The 18,126-nt window shown below is 48.5% G+C and overlaps 2 protein-coding genes across 2 annotated transcripts in view; both read left to right on the top strand.

Annotated features, from left to right (window-relative positions):
- The window catches only part of LOC119390358 (translocation protein SEC62), a gene marked incomplete at its 5' end in the record, with an annotated part of 434,026 nt that overhangs the window by 361,760 nt on the left and 54,140 nt on the right, over nucleotides 1-18,126 (top strand).
- The window catches only part of LOC119390356 (kazrin-like), a 274,391-nt gene that overhangs the window by 248,266 nt on the left and 7,999 nt on the right, over nucleotides 1-18,126 (top strand). The window contains 4 exon segments of the mRNA XM_037657962.2: nucleotides 9,589-9,748; nucleotides 11,741-11,917; nucleotides 12,684-12,850; nucleotides 14,887-15,040. Of these exon segments, the coding sequence (XP_037513890.1) occupies nucleotides 9,589-9,748; nucleotides 11,741-11,917; nucleotides 12,684-12,850; nucleotides 14,887-15,040 (658 nt within the window).

Raw genomic sequence — 18,126 nt, 5'->3', positions numbered from 1 at the left:
ACTTGCAAATTTCGAGAGCGTCTTCAGAAACCCGAATTGCATTATTTGCGATAAAGAAAGTTTCACGTATACCAATTTTTCTAAGCTTCAAAAAAAGCCCGCGAATCACAAAAGAACCAAGTGACTAGCGCATTCGCGCGCAGCAAAAATGCTGCCCTCAGCCGTGGTTTGAGCGATCGAAATCAGCTGTGCCTGGGACTCGCCGGCTCCGTTGCAGCGGTATGCCGATAAGTTAACAGTGGTTTCTTGGCCCGCGCTCGCTGCAACTTGCACCGTCACGCGTGCCAACTGGCTAACGAAGGCCAAGAAACCACCGCGCACAGGTTTGAACTCCTCTATAACATGCTTCGCATCTAAAAGAAAGGTAGTTGGTCAGGCCGACACGCCGCGCGCCCGCCATCTCGGAGGCCATGATCAGGCACGCCTACGCCAAGCTTCGCTTGCCCCCATTTCCCCGATAAGGGAAGGGCTCCTGACTCTTTTAATTCATTCCTGTGGATATCGGTGCTTTTCCTTTAGATGCGACGCATCTCTTGCTCGGGGGTATGTAAGGCGGCGTGGTAATCCGCACTCACACTACGCATGCGCGCCTCTCCTCCTTCCCTCTCTCCGACAGCTGCGCGTTACTCTCTCCACTTCTCTACCAGCACCTGCTTACGCTTCTCCTGCGTTCTCGCTTTTGCTTTCGCGGCGCATGCGCTACTCTCTGCGCTACTCTCCTCCTCTAAGCGGTTAGAGTGCAGCGCGCGTTCAGTGCAGCGCTTGCTTTGGTCGACTCCGCTTGACTCCATTGGTGCTTCCGATGAAGCGTGATGGAAGCAATAGTCCCGTCAGTGAGTCGGCTGACGCAAGCACGCGTCAGCATCAGCCCAATTGCGTCCACTCAAGACAAAGCTGCGAAGCGAAGGGCAGCGAACTACCATTCACGGCACATGCATTTATCACGTCTTCACCAATTTCAAGATCCACCCACTGCACCAAGATCCTCTCACGGTTCGTTTCAGCGACCACAAAGCCATCCTCATCAAAGCAAAGTGCACACCTCAAGTGCTAGACGCTGCTCAATAAAGACCTTCGTTAACCAGTTCACCTTCGTCTACAACGTTAATAACACCGCGTTAATAACGATCCGAGGTTGATAGCATGCCCAACGAACGCCAACGGAACGCGATCGTGCAAGTGCTCCGGCTTCGCATCGCCTCATGGTCCCCTTTAGCGGGAGGTGGTGCAATTTTTTGTTTTAACCTGCGCGTTGCTTGGTGAGGAGGTCGTAGAAGACATTTAAACGGCACCATTCCAAGCATTTTCACTATCTTGAAGATGTTTGGTTAAATGATAAAAAGAAAATTTATTGTATTTTTTGCAATACCTTTTAATGCATATATTATGGTACAGTTTTTCGAATAGGCTGTAAATCTCTGCATCATAACCAGATCGAGCACGGAGGGTTTTGAGGATGACTAAAGCTTTAGCTTCATTGTGAGTGGTAATCCACAATCAAAGTGCAGGATGTCTCCCCCGGCAGGCTGAGTTCATGTGGTGTTTAAATGCTTCGCATTTAAATTTAGCTTCATTGTGAGTGGTAATCCACAATCAAAGTGCAGGATGTCTCCCCCGGCAGGCTGAGTTCATGTGGTGTTTAAATGCGAAGCATTTAAACACCACATGAACTCCATTCGGACTAAGTCTGTTGGTTTACGTGGTCCCTTCATTATCACTTGTGATCGGTGAAATGCAAGGAAGAAGTCCGCTCCCGAGCGAAAGAGCGCCAAGAGCGACCGCATTCCCCGCTCGCCCTGTGCGAATTAAAGGCAAGGCTAGAGGGAAGACAGGACGCGCGTTCCACGACGCGAGGTCGGTAGCATGCCCAACGAAAGCCAACGGAACGCGATCGTGCAAGTGCTCCGGATTCGCATCGCCTCATGGTTCCATTTAGCGTCCCAAAACCAAATATATTGCTCAAGGTGTGCCTTGCGTTTTTTAAATGCGAAGCATTTAAACACCACATGAATTCTCAATTCGGGTCCTTGGCATGACCATTGCGTCCAATGGTTCCTACGCCAAGATTATACTCAAGCTCGCAACTAAGACGGATAACGTGGTTTGGCTGGTCCGGCGGTGGCCAACCATCACCACGGCCTCCAGGAAGACAACCTCATCCGCCTGGTCAACGCCTTCGTGCTCTGCCACTTTTCGTATGTCGCTGCCATGCACAATTGGCAGTGCGCCGAGCGCGACGAGCTCAACGTCCTGCTCAGGAAGATCACCAAGCGGGCCCTCGGTATCCCGATAAGGACACGCACCGAGCGCCTACTCCAGCTCGGAGTACACAATACGCTGGAGGAGATTGTCGAAGCGCAGGAGCGGGCACAGGTCGCGCGACTTTCGACCTCCCAGACCGGTAGGCATATACTACGAGAGCTCGGCCACTCCCCGGCTAAAGTGAGCTAGAAGAGGAGGCAGGCGCCCCGCGAGATTCGCGACCTCATTGACGTGGCACCGATCCCAAGTTGGCTTCAAGGCACTGCTTCACGATAATGCAAGGGTGGGTGGCGGCTTCACGGCAATACGCGGGTTTGTTTGTTTGTTTTTTTGTTTGTTTGTTTTTTATCTTCGCGGTTTGTAGCTGGGGCTTTGGGTTATACGCAAGAAAGTACGGCATCGTTTTAAACAGCGCATTAAAGGGACACTAAAGAGCAAAACGATTTTTCTCATATTAGTAAAGTACTCTTTCACGATACCAAAAACACCACGCTTGCTGCGAGAAGACGCTTAGTAAGCGAGAAAACGCGCAAAAACAAAATGTGGGTGGCGACGCCACCTTGAACTTTCCGCACCATTCGCCGTGACGTAACAGGTTTTCACGGCGCCCACTAGGGACTGCGTAGTTCCTAATAGGTAAAAATTAAGTACATTGTCCTCTGAGGGGGCCATAGACTTAACATACCAAGTTTGGGGTAATTTTGTTGAGTCAATGGCGCCAAAATACGATAAATACACTTTGAAATCCGTGACGTCACGCGGGGAGCTTTCGGCGCGAAATTTAAAAAAAAATCACAGCATATCCACGGGGTGAATGATGATGAGTGGGGCGAAGCTACGGAGGGAATCATCTGTAAACCGTGAAACTCTTCCGTGAAATGCGCCCAGTACATAATATAAAGAGTGTGAAACATCGTGTATATATTAAACATCAAACTTTTATTGTACTGTTGGTTTACGTGGTCCCTTCATTATCACTTGTGATCGGTGAAATGCAAGGAAGAAGTCCGCTCCCGAGCGAAAGAGCGCCAAGAGCGACCGCATTCCCCGCTCGCCCTGTGCGAATTAAAGGCAAGGCTAGAGGGAAGACAGGACGCGCGTTCCACGACGCGAGGTCGGTAGCATGCCCAACGATAGCCAACGGAACGCGATCGTGCAAGTGCTCCGGCTTCGCATCGCCTCATGGTTCCATTTAGCGTCCCAAAACCAAATATATTGCTCAAGGTGTGCCTTGCGTTTTTCGTAGAAATAATTTCTTTATCATGCACATTAAGACGAAAAGTTGAAAGCTCACTAGAGTGTATCGCCCGCAAAGTATGTCTTTTAGTGTAATTTAACTCTCGTACGGCAGGGTCCTCGCGCCGTTGCCGGTCCACCTCGCCCGTTGACGATCGGGCGAGGTGGCTACATACAACTACTACTACTACACTTTAAGAAAAACATCTGGCGTTCTTTCGTTCTGCTTTTACAAAACATCTGGCGTCTTTCGTTGGTTTATTTCATCAATCAACGGCGTTTTGAACAAAATTTTTATTGTTTAATCACGCACAGGAGAAATCTCACCAGGCACTACCTTGGAGGTAAACAATGGCTGCTAATGGGAATGAGAGACAGAAGAAGTCGGCTTTTAGCTAACACTTACACTTCTACTTCTACTAACGTTTCCTACTGGAACATGCCAATGGCTGCTAATGGGGAATGAGAGACAGAAGAATTCGGCTTTTAGTTAACGCGCACGCTGCGAATTTTTTATCGTTCAACAACGCACAGGAGAAATCTCCCACCGGCACCACCTTGGAGGTCAAAGCGTAAGACTTGTTACGCACTACTACGATGACGACGACTACGAGGGACGAACGGGTGCCGCCTTAAGGAGCTTCGCCCCTAAAATGAAGTTTGCAATAGAGCGAATTTGGGCGTGTTGGTGTGGAACACACAGCGCTGTGTGTGTTTCCTTTCTGTGTCCCCGTCGTTGTTTCGCGCTGTGTGTTTCACCATTAAAAATGAAACTTTTAACTTAATTTTTCTCTTTAATAATAAACCATGATGGCAAAATTAACGACATTAGTGTTCTCAGAGCACAATTTATTGACCTAGGCCGATTCATTGTTTCTCTTTAGCGTCCCTTTAACATGCGTACTCGTCGGGCGCTGAAAGCCCCTAGTCCGCCTCAGCCCTTGATGTCTGCCTGATGGCATCAGTATAGTGTTCATCGAGCAATATCCATCGTGCTGCACGGGACGCCTAATAAAACACGTTGCGGAGATAGCTGGTGATACGTGCTTTTCTTTTTCAAAGATATCCAGCGCTAAACTTTGAACACAAGCAGACAGAAAGACATGACGGGAGAGGCGCTAGTACAGTGTCTTTCTGTCTCTGACTTATGTCTTTCTGTGTGCTTGTGTTTAAAGTTTAGTTATAGGGATGCTTTCCGGCGAAGTTTTCCGCTAGCCTGCCGTGCACTTTGGACACTTCTCGTGCTGCAGACGTTCCGCGGCTCAGGACGCAGGCGCGCCGTTGCGGCAGGCTTGCCGTTAGCGTGACCGGGTCTTAACTCCTCTAGAGTTCGCTGTAGGCCCATGCACAACTGCAACGCCCGGCTGTTCTGTGGCCTCTTTGTGAAAGAAGTGTACGTAGTGTCTCGTGCCAGCCTCGAAGACGTCATGGATGTCGTAGGTACACGTGTGTCTAAATGCGCAAACACCTACGAGCTATGCTTTGTGTTGGGAGTATTCAACAAGAACGCAGAGACCTAACTACGGTTCCTGCAGAATATGGAAGCGCAGTCTTAAACTTGTGGTGAATTCCATTGGCAGATTCGGAGCACTTCTGGTAGCAGTTTTTCTGCTCCATTCGGAGCAAGTCTGTTCCATTGGCGGATTGAGAGTGCTCCTTGTATGTTTCATTGGCAGATCGGGAGCAGCTCCGCCGCATTATTCAGTCCACGGAGCAGCTCTCTCTACTCCGCGAAAATCGGCGGATTCGAGCGGAACTCTCGATCTCCCCGCGCGTGCGCGGAGCGTGGTGTACCGCGTCCGCGATGAAATTCGTTGTCCGACCGCGCCCGTTCTCTCCGCTCGCGCTCGTGAAAGCGAAAACGGCGCGAAACGCGCGAAATGTTGGGCGCTTGCGAAGCAGATGTGCGCTAGCGCCCCCTACCATTTGCTCTGGCGAGGGCGCTCGCGTTCCATGGGCAGATTCCCTTTGATTGCTCTCCGCTGGAAGGGAGTGCCCCGGCGAGAGTTCATCGGCCACTCCGAATCCGCCAATAGAATTCACCGTTGGTATTCCTGCGAGATCCACCTCATTCCTCATTGCATGTAGTCAAAATTGCTACCACTGCTAACTACTTCACGGACCATAAGACCGTCTTCTTCAGCAATCAAGAAACAAAAAGAGACATACTATCAGATTTGCAATAAAGCCTAACTTTAATGAAACACTGGGTGCGCAATATTTGCGAAAGCAAGCCGTACATACCTTTGGCTCGCGACAACTAGGTTTAGAAAAGTTAAACCTCACCCACTTTTTAAAATCGGTTCACGATTAACCGTTCAGCGGCTTAGCTTTTAATAACTATCGATGTGGGTTTTCTTGCCGATTAATCTGCATTTTTTGCAGGCGCATACAAAAAGTCTAAAACAAATGTTATGCTCATGCACGACCCTCGTTATTTTGTTGGCCGAACAAACACGAAATGCACAAGTGCGTAATGGTTTAATTGAAAAATCACATATTATTAAAATGATATGAACTGGTACTTATTGCGTGCATACGTTGAGGTTTAGCGCAAGGAAATGGCGCAAGACGACACAAGGGCACTGCTCTGTGGCGTTCTCGTGTTTTCTGTAGTCCTATATCGTTCCACTGCGGTAAACCTCAAGTTATGCAGTATACCAACGACCCACCAGTCTGCTTTGTTGAAGTGAACTTGGTGCGCATGAACTACTCTCCCTGATCTCGACGCTTCGCGCCGCTAGGAGGCCTTGGCCGGCCAGTCAGTCGACGCTCACGCGGTACTGTTAAAGTATTGGGAGCATGTACATGCTGGTCGCTTTTTGTGAAATTGTTTGAGCGTTTGTATAACTTCGTAAGATATCAGCTTAATGAACCGCTCAGCTGCAGTTCCTGTATATACAGCTCTGCAAATGTAGTGAGTCATGGCACCGATACAGTAAATGACGGTTAATTCACTGCGAGCCGCTGCGTGCGCCCGTACGTTGCCATTAAAATAAATTATTCCAACCTGCAATGCGTCCTGCAGGCCGGGATTGGTGCGACATTCAACGGCTCAGCTGTACAGCTGGAACTGGGGGGGGGGGGGGGGGGAATCCATGACTTCCCGACGCTTGATTCACTGTACCAGTGCAGTTACGTCGAAATAACATTTGTAAAGTCAATTGTCCTGCACCAGTGAAGTAAAAAAAAACAGGGTCGGGCCCGCACACGCTCCCGCTCCCCAGGCATCATTTTATTGCAGCACAGCTGGCCAAGTATACATCGATTAAACACTACCCCGGCCCCGTACCAAACATTCTTTTTACTAATAAAGAATTGACCGACACAACGAGGCAACATGCGCAGAAAATGTTTTCACGGAGAGTTCGCTCACCAAGGCTGACTGCGCAACGTAATGCATGCTCAATGTGGTGGATTAAGGGAGGAAAAACGCTTGACTTCAACGGCTGCGTCAATATTACTTGAGACTCGAGAAAATGGTCGATACTAGAGTGTCGCTTTCACTTACCCTCCATGCGCGCGCCGCAGCATAACAGTCGTTGCTCTTCCTGAGCATTCTTGTACGATTTCAGAATTCTCTCGTCACTCCTGTAACTGTGCAAATCGATTGCATAATCGAACATTTTTAATCGATTAAGTCGATTAAATGAAAGTCGGACATTGGTGGGAATTAATCGTTTTACGGGACACTGTTGGTCGATTAATCGATTAATCATTCAACGATATTGCCAGCCATATCCCCTGGCTCATGCGTTAAATCGGTCGTTAGAGCGAGGCTGTCATGGCTATAGATTCTGTCGGATCGGGTCCGCGGATAAAAACAACGCCCAGGACAACATTTTTCGGCACCCCTCGCCACCGCCCGATGCCTCTTCTACAAGTGTCGCGATACTCGGCGGCGGCGCTTCCCGCCAATCGTTGTGCCCCTTTGTGCCGTGACGTAGAGGTCGCGCTGGTGCTGTTATGAGCAGTTCCCCTTTGGACTCGCTATGGGACGGACTGGTGTTGTTCGCTTTGAGGAAGAAGAGCGAGAATTGAAGGAACGCCTAGGCGCACAGAATGGACGCGAAAACGACCTGAAGACGCAGCCGCTGGCTTCCATCATCACATTAGTGGAAGGGCTCTGAATTTTATTCATTTTCTCCGTCTCGCTCATTTCTTTTTACGCGCAGAACAACATTTTTCGGCACCCCTTGCCACCGCCTGATGCCTCTTCCACAAGTGTCGCGATACTCGGCGGCGGCACTTCCCGCCAATCATTGCGCCTCTTTGTGTCGTGACGTAGAGGTCACGCTGGTGCTGTTATGAGCAGTTCCCCTTTGGACTCGCTATGGGACGGACTGGTGTTGTTCGCTTTGAGGAAGAAGAGCGAGAATTGAAGGAACGCCTAGGCGCACAGAATGGACGCGAAAACGACGTGAAGACGCAGCCGCTGCCTTCCATCATCACATTAGTGGAAGGGCTCTGAATTTTATTCATTTTCTCCGTCTCGCTCATTTCTTTTTACGCGCAGAACAACATTTTTCGGCACCCCTTGCCACCGCCTGTTGCCTCTTCCACAAGTGTCGCGATACTCGGCGGCGGCGCTTCCCGCCAATCGTTGTGCCCCTTTGTGCCGTGACGTAGAGGTCGCGCTGGTGCTGTTATGAGCAGTTGTCCTTTGGACTCGCTATGGAACGGACTGGTGTTGTTCGCTTTGAGGAAAAAGAGCGAGAATTGAAGGAACGCCTAGGCGCACAGAATGGACGCGAAAACGACCTGAAGACGCAGCCGCTGGCTTCCATCATCCCATTAGTGGAAGGGCTCTGAATTTTATTCATTTTCTCCGTCTCGCTCATTTCTTTTTACGCGCAGAACAACATTTTTCGGCACCCCTTGCCACCGCCTGTTGCCTCTTCCACAAGTGTCGCGATACTCGGCGGCGGCGCTTCCCGCCAATCGTTGTGCCCGTTTGTGCCGTGACGTAGAGGTCGCGCTGGTGCTGTTATGAGCAGTTGTCCTTTGGACTCGCTATGAGACGGACTGGTGTTGTTCGCTTTGAGGAAAAAGAGCGAGAATTGAAGGAACGCCTAGGCGCACAGAATGGGTGCGAAAACGACGTGAAGACACAGCCGCTGGCTTCTATTTTCACAATAGTGGAGGGGCTCTGAATTTTATTAATTTTTTACGTCTCGTGAACGCATCCTACATTCGCGAGGTATACTCCTTGCTAAACAGCGCTTTATGCTGCGTTTCGCGTGTGCAAAAAACCTGCATGCCTCCGTCAGTAGCGATCACTGCATCGACGGCAGTGAATTCAACGGAGCGCTTGAGGTTTCACTTTCGTTGTTCATGCGATACTCAGTGGCGGCAGCTTCCGGGGTAACCCACTTCAGTTCAGACATCAAATGTCCCTAAGTTCTTTTGCACTTTTAGCACTGTATACTCCGTATAAACGTCAGTTAACTGCTTAACAAGTCGGTTACCACAGCTCATCGCACTTGGTACAGTAGGAACTAATGAAAACGACAAACAGTACGAATAACACGTCCTGGTAATCTGTGTCCCGGACCTCGGGGTATATTGATCTGCTGCTGTTCGTTGAAAATTAAATAAATGTGTTAATGTGGTAATACGATGGGCTTTCTTTTTCTTCTTTTTTTTTTATCCAACTGCGAACTTATGTTCCTGAGAAATCGCAGTACCGAGACGAGGACGATGAGAAGTACGAACAAGGCGCTGACTTACAAATGGAATATTTTCTGCAGAAGGGCGCAATTATAAGCGGCATCGAAGGGAAAAAGGTCGTCGTCTCGATAGTTGCGCTGTGCACGGTTCATCGTGCGTCACCAACTCGCCCTAGTTTTCACGTCACTTATGTTCGTGAGGTCTTCGTTTTTAAGTTTGTGTCTGCTTTTTTTTTCTTTTGCGCTGCTATTTCTTGAAGTATAACACTACGCTTTTATAATTTGAATCATCGCTTCACCTAATACTCGAACAATATGGTGTTCTCGGGTAGGCAACTAACAATTGTGTGTACTAAATACGTTTAATACGTCGTTGAAGACATCCAGGACCAGCATCAGTACTGTCCCTTTCGTGACGCAGCCCGTACCCCAAGATGTGCCTGGTGACGCACACGTGGGTGTGCGGCGAGTGGCTGTCCAGCCTGGGCCTGTCTGCGCACGCGGACAGCTTCCGCGCGCAGCTCGTGGACGGCCGGGTCCTGGACACTCTCAGTCGGAGGGACCTCGAGAAGCGCCTAGGGGTGAGTGTATTAATCAACGATCCACTGTATACCCTAAACTCCGTTCCACACACAGTAAACGCTGTGGATTCTACGCAAGAAGTTCGATCAGCAAAATGTATAACTCCGCGCCAGGCCCGTAGCCAGGAATTTTTTTCAGGGGGAGCCCACTTGGTGAAAGCCTTGAAAAACACCTATTTTTATCATTTTTTTCTATAAAACACCCCTCTCCATCAGAATTTCGGAAGGGGGGGGCCCTTGGCCTCCCCCCCCCCCTGACTACGGGCCTGCTCAGCGCGCATCACAGCCACATTTCATTATGCAAGAAGAGCAGCGCTAAAAAAGGCGAGGGCCAAGAAAGGCGCGACAAAGCAAGGTGACGTTGGACAAAGGCGCCGATTCTCAACTGAAAATTTATTCGAAGGCACGTGAGCAGACATATGAAGCTGCCGACCTAGCTTATTCACATGATGAACCATTGCATCTGCGCAGCCGAGTAATCAGGGTCAATCAGGGTAATCAGAGTTAATCAGCGCTCCGCGTTTCACCGTTGCAAGTGCGAGAGAAAAAGGGTACGCGCGTCAAGCGTCGCGACACTTCCATATGAAAAACAAAACAAAAAAAACATGAAGACAACAAAACGCTAAGAGATATAAAATAACATATTCACAGCCGTATAACAGAGTTTTTTGTCTCTAAGCCAGAAAAACTTCTAATCTATCACTCCGCATAAAACTGAAAGGAAGCATATTGTGGGTGAGAGAGAAGAATCAACTATTTCCTGGTGCGAACACGCATATACTGCAAGAAGTCTCGTTAGCCTCCACAGCGTTGACTGGACGGTGTATCGTGAACTTAACGTAGCGTTGTCAAATTGGGAAATTTGGACGCATAGATCGAGATCGTGCTAGCGCAGAGCAGGTGAACTGAAGATCGCCGGGAGGGAGCTTCTATCCTACAATGCAGGTAAATATGGCCTGATGAGGGTGACACTAGCGAAAACTTATTGACGCCCGTTGCTCAAGCGTCGGGAAAATTTTCTTAGGTCTTTAAGTAACATCAAGGCGAAAGCTTTTTCACCTTCCTAGTCCCTGGATTGAACCCTTCGTTGAATGTTTTCCTGGCCCTTCATTGAACGTTTACTTGAAACTTATCCTCCCCTTCTCCCTCCCCCACATTATTCTCCTTTTCAGTCGAGCGTAAGGCTTAGCGAGTGTTCCAGCCTGGTATGAAAACAAATTTTACAAATTTTACCTCGTCTTTCGTGCTTGTTTTTTTTTTTTTTTACCAAGAGCAAATGCTGTTTCACGCCAGTCTCAAAGACAGTACGCATCACGTACGCGTCATTGAAATAAGCGGTTATAGTTGTATACAGTGCCTAATGAGCGCTTTCTACAACGAGTCGAACGCACTGCCAGAAGTACCACGAAGGATTAAATGGGGACTGAGACGCGACTATACTCTCTTGCCCTTGTAATGAAGAGACACGTGGGCAGACAAATCAAGGTGATCCAAACGCGTTTCATTGAGGGGCGTATTATTGCTTCATTTACCGACTTTTAGACCCCGGAGTCAATCGCGCCTTTTCTCGGCGGAGTTCTATTGAAAAATCCTCGCGCTTGCGCCTTCTGTAGGACAAAAAACAGAGGTATATATCGCTTCCGACTACATGGACGTCTCTTATAGAGTAACGAGAAAAACAGCGGCAAGTTTCTGTACTAATTGGCCGGTCGCTTCGCTGATTTCGGAATGTACCCGAGATCACGTCGTTACCGCGCAGGAAACAAAGACAAGACACAAGATTCGAACGAGGCCTTTTGTTTGGCATTTCTAAAAGCAGGCACTCGACCTTTTCGCCACTTGGGAGTATTGATTGGTGGCGGGAAACGACAGTGTTTCAGATTTCGAGAAAAAAAAAAGCGGGGTTCCGTTATGTTATCATTATTTTACGCGCCGAAGCTTATACCGAGTCCCCCGCTAATGAGGCGCATCGTGGTGGCTGTCGTCTCGCAGATGGCGAACCGACACGAGCAGACGTCCCTCCTTCGCGGCGTGCAGCTCTTGCGAGCCCTGCGGTTCGACCTGCGCGCGCTGGCGCACAGGAGGGCGCACTGCCGCCACCTTGACGTCGACCCCTTGGTGTGGACAAACCAGCGGTTCATCCAGTGGGCGCGCTCCATCGACCTCGGGGTGAGCGAAGAAGGCTTCGTAAATCCTAAAGTTGCTGTTGTCGTCGTCTTTCTTGTTGTTGTTGTTGTTGTTGTTGTTGTTGTTGTTGTTGTTGTTGTTGTTGCCATTTGTGCAATACGTACGAATGCATGAACGTTCGAGTACACCGACGCAGGCCCAATAGAGCAAAGCTGTAAGTGGACCTCCTGTGACACAATGCAAAAGAAAATTAGTCAGATATCGTGCAAAAGTATCGCCCTGCACCATGCATAAACCGAGGGTAGGGCACTATCGTAATATTTTATTTTCACAGTTAAGCTGCTTCGAAAAATAAATATGATATTTGCTGAAGGGGAAGGATGCAGATTTCCACGTGGCCATATGCGAACCTGCCCCTGCAGTACGTTGTATTTTAAATATAGGAAGTATATGAAATGAAGCGATATATGAAATAAAGCTCAGTAATTTGTTATCGGGTTGTGCCGTACAATTTCCCAATGTTACGCTCCGTGGGATTCCGCTAATATCGTTCAGGGCAATGCGTCATATAGATCCCAAAGTTTACGCAAGATGCATTCGGTCTAGCCTGTGGAATTTCGTCTACACTATTACACAGCGCGAAAAAAAAAAGAGAAATGACAGGTACAGATACGACGGCCGCCACCAATGCTTGTCCTGTTCTTGTCCGCGTCATTTCTACGCTTAAGGCCAAGCCCACTGAGGTTATCGTTCTCGATGCGTACCATATAAGAACATGACGAAGAAATGAATTCGTGGTTTTGCGCAGGAGTACGCGGAGAATCTTCGCGACAGCGGCGTCCACGGTGCCCTGGTCGTGCTGGAGCCTTCGTTCACGGCCGACACGATGGCCCAGGCGCTTGGCATTCCCGTCTCCAAGAACATCATCCGGCGGCACCTCACCACCGAGCTCGAGAACCTCGTGCAGCCGGCCAGGTATAACTACACTTTGCTTCACTTCACTTTATTAGAGCGAAAGCCTTAGATGCCTCATCAAACGCGAAAATTGACCGTCGGCGTCCCCCGGCGTCGGGCACAGCACGAGTGAGGCAAAAAATCATCATCATGTGATGGCATCACCATATGACGTCATCATGACGTCACAGATCGCGAACATTTGTGACGTCATCATGACGTCACAAATTCTGAATTGACGTTACGTGACGTAACGTCACATGGTGCCGTCATCACATGACATCGTGGCTTGGTCACGTGTGCTGCTCACGCTGATCACGTGGTCACGTGGGCTGATCACGGAGGCAGTCCAAAACCAGGTGAAGTGCCTCCGATGTTGGAGGCAGTGCAAAACCACGCTAGGTGCACAAAGCTTTCGGAGGGTGGCGGGGCAGCATCAGTAATTCTACAGAGAAGAAAAAGAAGATGGCTTTCGCCTTCGAGTCCTCGTAGGTGATGCACAAGGGTCCCTGTGAGTTTTTACCTTAATGACCCTGGTCAAGGTGCTAGGTGGGCTGACACCTAGGTGTCAGCCCACCTAGCACCTTGAGCTAGGTGGGCTGACAAATGAAGTTTATAAGAAAGGATCTTCATGAGGAGTAGTGTGCAGCGACATCGTCTGCAAAAGTTTATGAACACGTGATGACTGCAATGTCATGGGGAAGTCCACTGCTGCAACGTAGACTCACGCTCACCAATCTGATCGACACTGTTGACGCATACGTTGAAATTTGTTTCCTCACCCATTCAACGACGCAAGCTTCTTCGATGAATCGCGTCCAGAGGCGCCACTAAGGCCGTTGTACCGACACTAAGAAAGCACGGAGGTATGTGTAGCTGCCACTTCGATACTTTCCATGCTATAATTCAACTCCTGTCTGCATATCTTTAGCTGCCCTCCAGTGAACATCGTGTTTCGGCGCTGTCACGACGCCGCAACTTCAAACATAAACGCTGGCCCGCTTGCAAACAAATCGACTAAACAGTAACGCACTTAATCCGTGTTGCGCGTGTTCAATTATTTGGGACCGACCAGTGGATATGATAAATAGAGTACAAAGAAATTAAAGAACGAAGTTGAAGAATTTCGGTGCTCTCTCATCAAAAGCGTTATGCTTATCTTTACATTGTCGGCGCGACAACTGCCTATGTTTAAACATGAAGGAGGACGTCCTATGCTTTCAAGTCAAGAGTGACTTACGTATTGGCGCGTCTTCATTGTACATCGTACAGCTTCACGCAGTCACTAATTATCAGGATAATGTAACTGCGCTTTCAACTGTTCAGGAGATAACGTAACGCTGATCTGAAGAAATGGATATGGGCCGGGCACGTAGCCCGTCGGCAGGATAACCGGTGGTCATTAAGGGTAACTGACTGGATCCCAAGAGATGGCAAACGCGTGAGGGGGAGACAGAAAATTAGGTGGGTAGATGAGATTAAGAAGTTTGCAGGTATAACGTGGCAGCAGAAAGCACAGGAACGGGTTGATTGGCGGAACATGGGAGAGGCCTTTGCCCTGCAGTGGGCGTAGACAGGCTGATGATGATGATGATAATGATCTGACTAAGAACTACCATCCTTGGAGAACGTCGGCTAAGCCTAGGAGAAGCGTCGGCTAAGAGACAGGGCCATGAACCCAACGTCTTCTCGTAAACAAGTTTGGTCAACAGTTCTGGCGTGCTGACTTTTCGTGATGTCCTAATTGGGTGCCTTGCTTTATATGCCTACCCATGTCTTCTAGCCCATGTTTTCGGCGTCGCGGTTGCACCTTTTTTTCGTTCTTTCTCACTTTCCTTTTGACTGTGTGAATGGTGCTTGTCCAGGGTTCACTGGGCAGCGTATGCTCCAGAGAGTAAGCAACAGCGGGAGAAACGGCTCAGCAGCCGTACGGTGCTCGTGTATACTCAGAACTAGGGAACCTATACACACGCATGCCTACGCCTTAGTATGTATGCGCTCCTTATTCAGAATGGCATTGGGCCTCCCGTTCTTTTCTTTTTTTTCCTCGTCCTCAGGATGTCCCTGGAGGCGGAAGCCGTGGTCGAGAGCAAACGTAGCAGCGGCGAGCGGCTGTCCTCTGCCACGGGATCCCTGGGACGCAGCTTCGGACGCTCCCGGGCTCGCTCCTCCGAGAGGGGCGCCTCGGACAAGAGGCGCTCCAGCATACGGGTGAGCATCCACTGTGTAGACATGCCTGCCTGCCTAGCACACGTGTCTTTTTGTTGTTGGCCTCGCGTAACTATTGAAGGACCCTGCTTCGAGCCGGTTGCTCTGCATTTATTTATCGCTTTTTCGGTGCCGTGTCAACGGCACGCTGTACCTGCGCTGTCTTTGTTTCCCCTGTCCGTTTACTGGATCTATCTATCTATCTATCTATCTATCTATCTATCTATCTATCTATCTATCTATCTATCTATCTATCTATCTATCTATCTATCTATCTATCTATCTATCTATCTATCTATCTATCTATCTATCTATCTATCTATCTATCTATCCTTTTTCTTTTTCTTTCGTTCATCGTCCTCTGCGCCGCGTATTCAGTGCGTAGCGTTCCACACACAGCGTGCCCCTCTTTCTGACGCATTCGTTTCCTCGTCGCTGGTTGTTTACACGACCACTCACCGATTCCCGTTCGCGTACGCGCGATGTCGCAATTGCTTAAGCTAGGCGACCACTGGCTACGTTCGTCCCCTCCATCTTTGTACCAACTAGGCATGTCTCCTGACGTCGGCCTAGTTACAGGGCACACATTCGGGGAAGTGCGTTTGTTTGGATGCAAGGGTCGTTGGTTGGCATCTTGAACCTGTTATAGGAGGTACTTCACAAAACATCATTTTTTAGCCTATTTTGCCAAACACTTCTCAGTTGTACTTTTCACTCAGTTGCACATCTTTTTCAGTAGCACATTTTTCATGCGCTGTTCTAAAGTTATGGTAAGACGCCAGAGTCGTCTCTGGAAACATCTTCAGGCAGGGGCGTAGCCAGAAATTTTTTTCGGGGGGGGGGGGGGGGTTCAACCATACTTTATGTATGTTCGTGTGTGCGTTTGTATGTGTGCGTGTATATATACGCAAGCAAAACTGAAAAATTTCGGGGGGTGTTTGAACCCCCCCAACCCCCCCCACTTGGCTACGCCCCTGTCTTCAGGCATACAAATCAACCGGTATAGGGCCGTGAACAATTATTACAGTTTGAGAAAACACCCGTGTTAAAAGGTCTTGTTGGTAGCTATGTGCCTGTGCATTCTAGGTATAAACGGCCATGGTCCATAAATAGCAGCCTTTGGTTGTGAAAGCAAAGAGCAACAGAATACGACAAATGTTTAGATGAATCAGCGAATGGCTACGTAATTCGGCTAATCAATTGTGCAGAAATTGGCGAGCTGGAGGAAGGAAACGAGTACGGATTTCCCCGTTTCGTAACTTCGTACTGCAGACGGACTATTTAGGTTATATCCTTCTTCGTCATATATGCTCCGAATAACAGAGAGCTGAGCTGGTTGGTATGTGTTCATGCTAAAAGACTGGACGTGCAAACACGGACGCAATAGAGAAGTCAGGACACCACAAACGCCGTCACAAAGCACAAACGTCATATGCTCTGTTCCACGATGCCACCAGCAGCTTATATGGCGTTGCGCTGCAGAGGTCGCCGGTTCGATACCGGTCGTGGCAACCGCGCTTTAATGAAGGCAGAACGCACGAGAGATTGTGTATGCTTAGATCCAGACGCAAGTTAAGGAATCTAAGGTGGTCAAAGTAAATCCAGGGTCCTCATGCGTTATAGGACTGCAGGATGACTGAATGCGTTCTACTGCGACGCATTTCACGAGCATATCGTGATTTCGGCACATAACATCTGAGGATTTTTTTTCTTTTTATTGAATTGAAGGGGTCTGTTCGATTGAGTAAATGTTTATCGCGGAATATAACGTTCATTCATGAAAAATCGTGCTGGCTAATGGAGTTTTCTTGTGCTGACAGTAAAATTATATCTTATTTTCACAAATTTCTTTGTATTGTAGAACATATATACTCTGCCTGCAACGTTTAAGCGAAGTTCTGGTGAAACTAAAAATACCAACAGCGATCTGGCTAGATAAGTATAATGCAAGCATGCGGCCATTAGATTTCGCATGACATAGCATGAGCGCGCCCTGACATGTAGTGCGCAGCGCCCTGCGTGCCCAACCCAACTGAATTCTCACAACTCTTTGCACTGTTGTTATTCGTACGCTGCCAAAAATGCAGTCTGCTGGCTGGAAAAACTCTCAGGTGAGGTTGAACGTTAGATGTCCGCGGCTGCCGGGAAATTAACGCGGCTGCGGTCCGCGTATCGAACGCGCGCCGCAGCTGTGCCGTTATGTGTACGTGCCTGGCATGCATTGGCTTTTCTTCGAATGATTTGCATGTTTGAACTGAATCGTGTTGCAAAGAGAGACTGGAACCGGTGGTTCTCGCGGTGCAACCTGTCCGTGCTCGAATTATTTAACAGATGTTTTTAAGCCCACGTTGGGGTGTCGGTTGCGACTATCCGTGTTTCTTTATATATATATATATATATATATATATATATATATATATATATATATATATATATATATATATATATATATATATATATATATATATTTTTAACAATGTCAATTACACGAATAGGAAATGACATGAGCCACAGCTTACTACAAAAATACCTAGAGTGGATTCTGGCGCTAGTCTATAGAAGTTGCAAGCACGGTGTTTCAGCCAGCATGGGAATGATATAGGTAGTGCATGGATTTGGCTCGGCTTCGTCCTCATCGCTTCAGACATACTTTGTGACTTGTCAAGTTTTTTTGACAACGAGGTGTTCAGTTCCAAATGCATCTATTAAAGCTGTTCGTGTAAGAACGGTTGTGTAATTTTCTGCTTTCGGAAAAGTTGAATTCCTCCCAGATTTGAATCTGTGAGTGTAAATACATCGTAGTAAGCGAAAACCGCGAAGACATATTAAAGGGGCCCTGCAACACCTTTCCAAGTAACCATCGAATGCCTTCATTAAAGGAGTCTATTGCCTCACGAATCGACCGCCGCAAAAAAATCTTTTGAATCCGTCAAGTACGAGAGGAGTTACGGAGATTTGTCGCACGCTGTAATCGCTTTCTCTCTTCTCTCGTCCCGACGAGCGCGCTGGAAATTAAGCATGGAGGGACGGCACGGGAGAAAGAAGTTACCTCACGCGCGCGTCATGAGCACTTTTTCTTTTATTGTTTG

Source organism: Rhipicephalus sanguineus, chromosome 4 (genome assembly GCF_013339695.2).
Source record: "Rhipicephalus sanguineus isolate Rsan-2018 chromosome 4, BIME_Rsan_1.4, whole genome shotgun sequence".
NCBI lineage: Eukaryota > Metazoa > Arthropoda > Arachnida > Ixodida > Ixodidae > Rhipicephalus > Rhipicephalus sanguineus.
The sequence above is the reverse complement of the archived record's forward strand: the minus strand, read 5'-3'. Positions and strand labels throughout refer to the sequence as shown.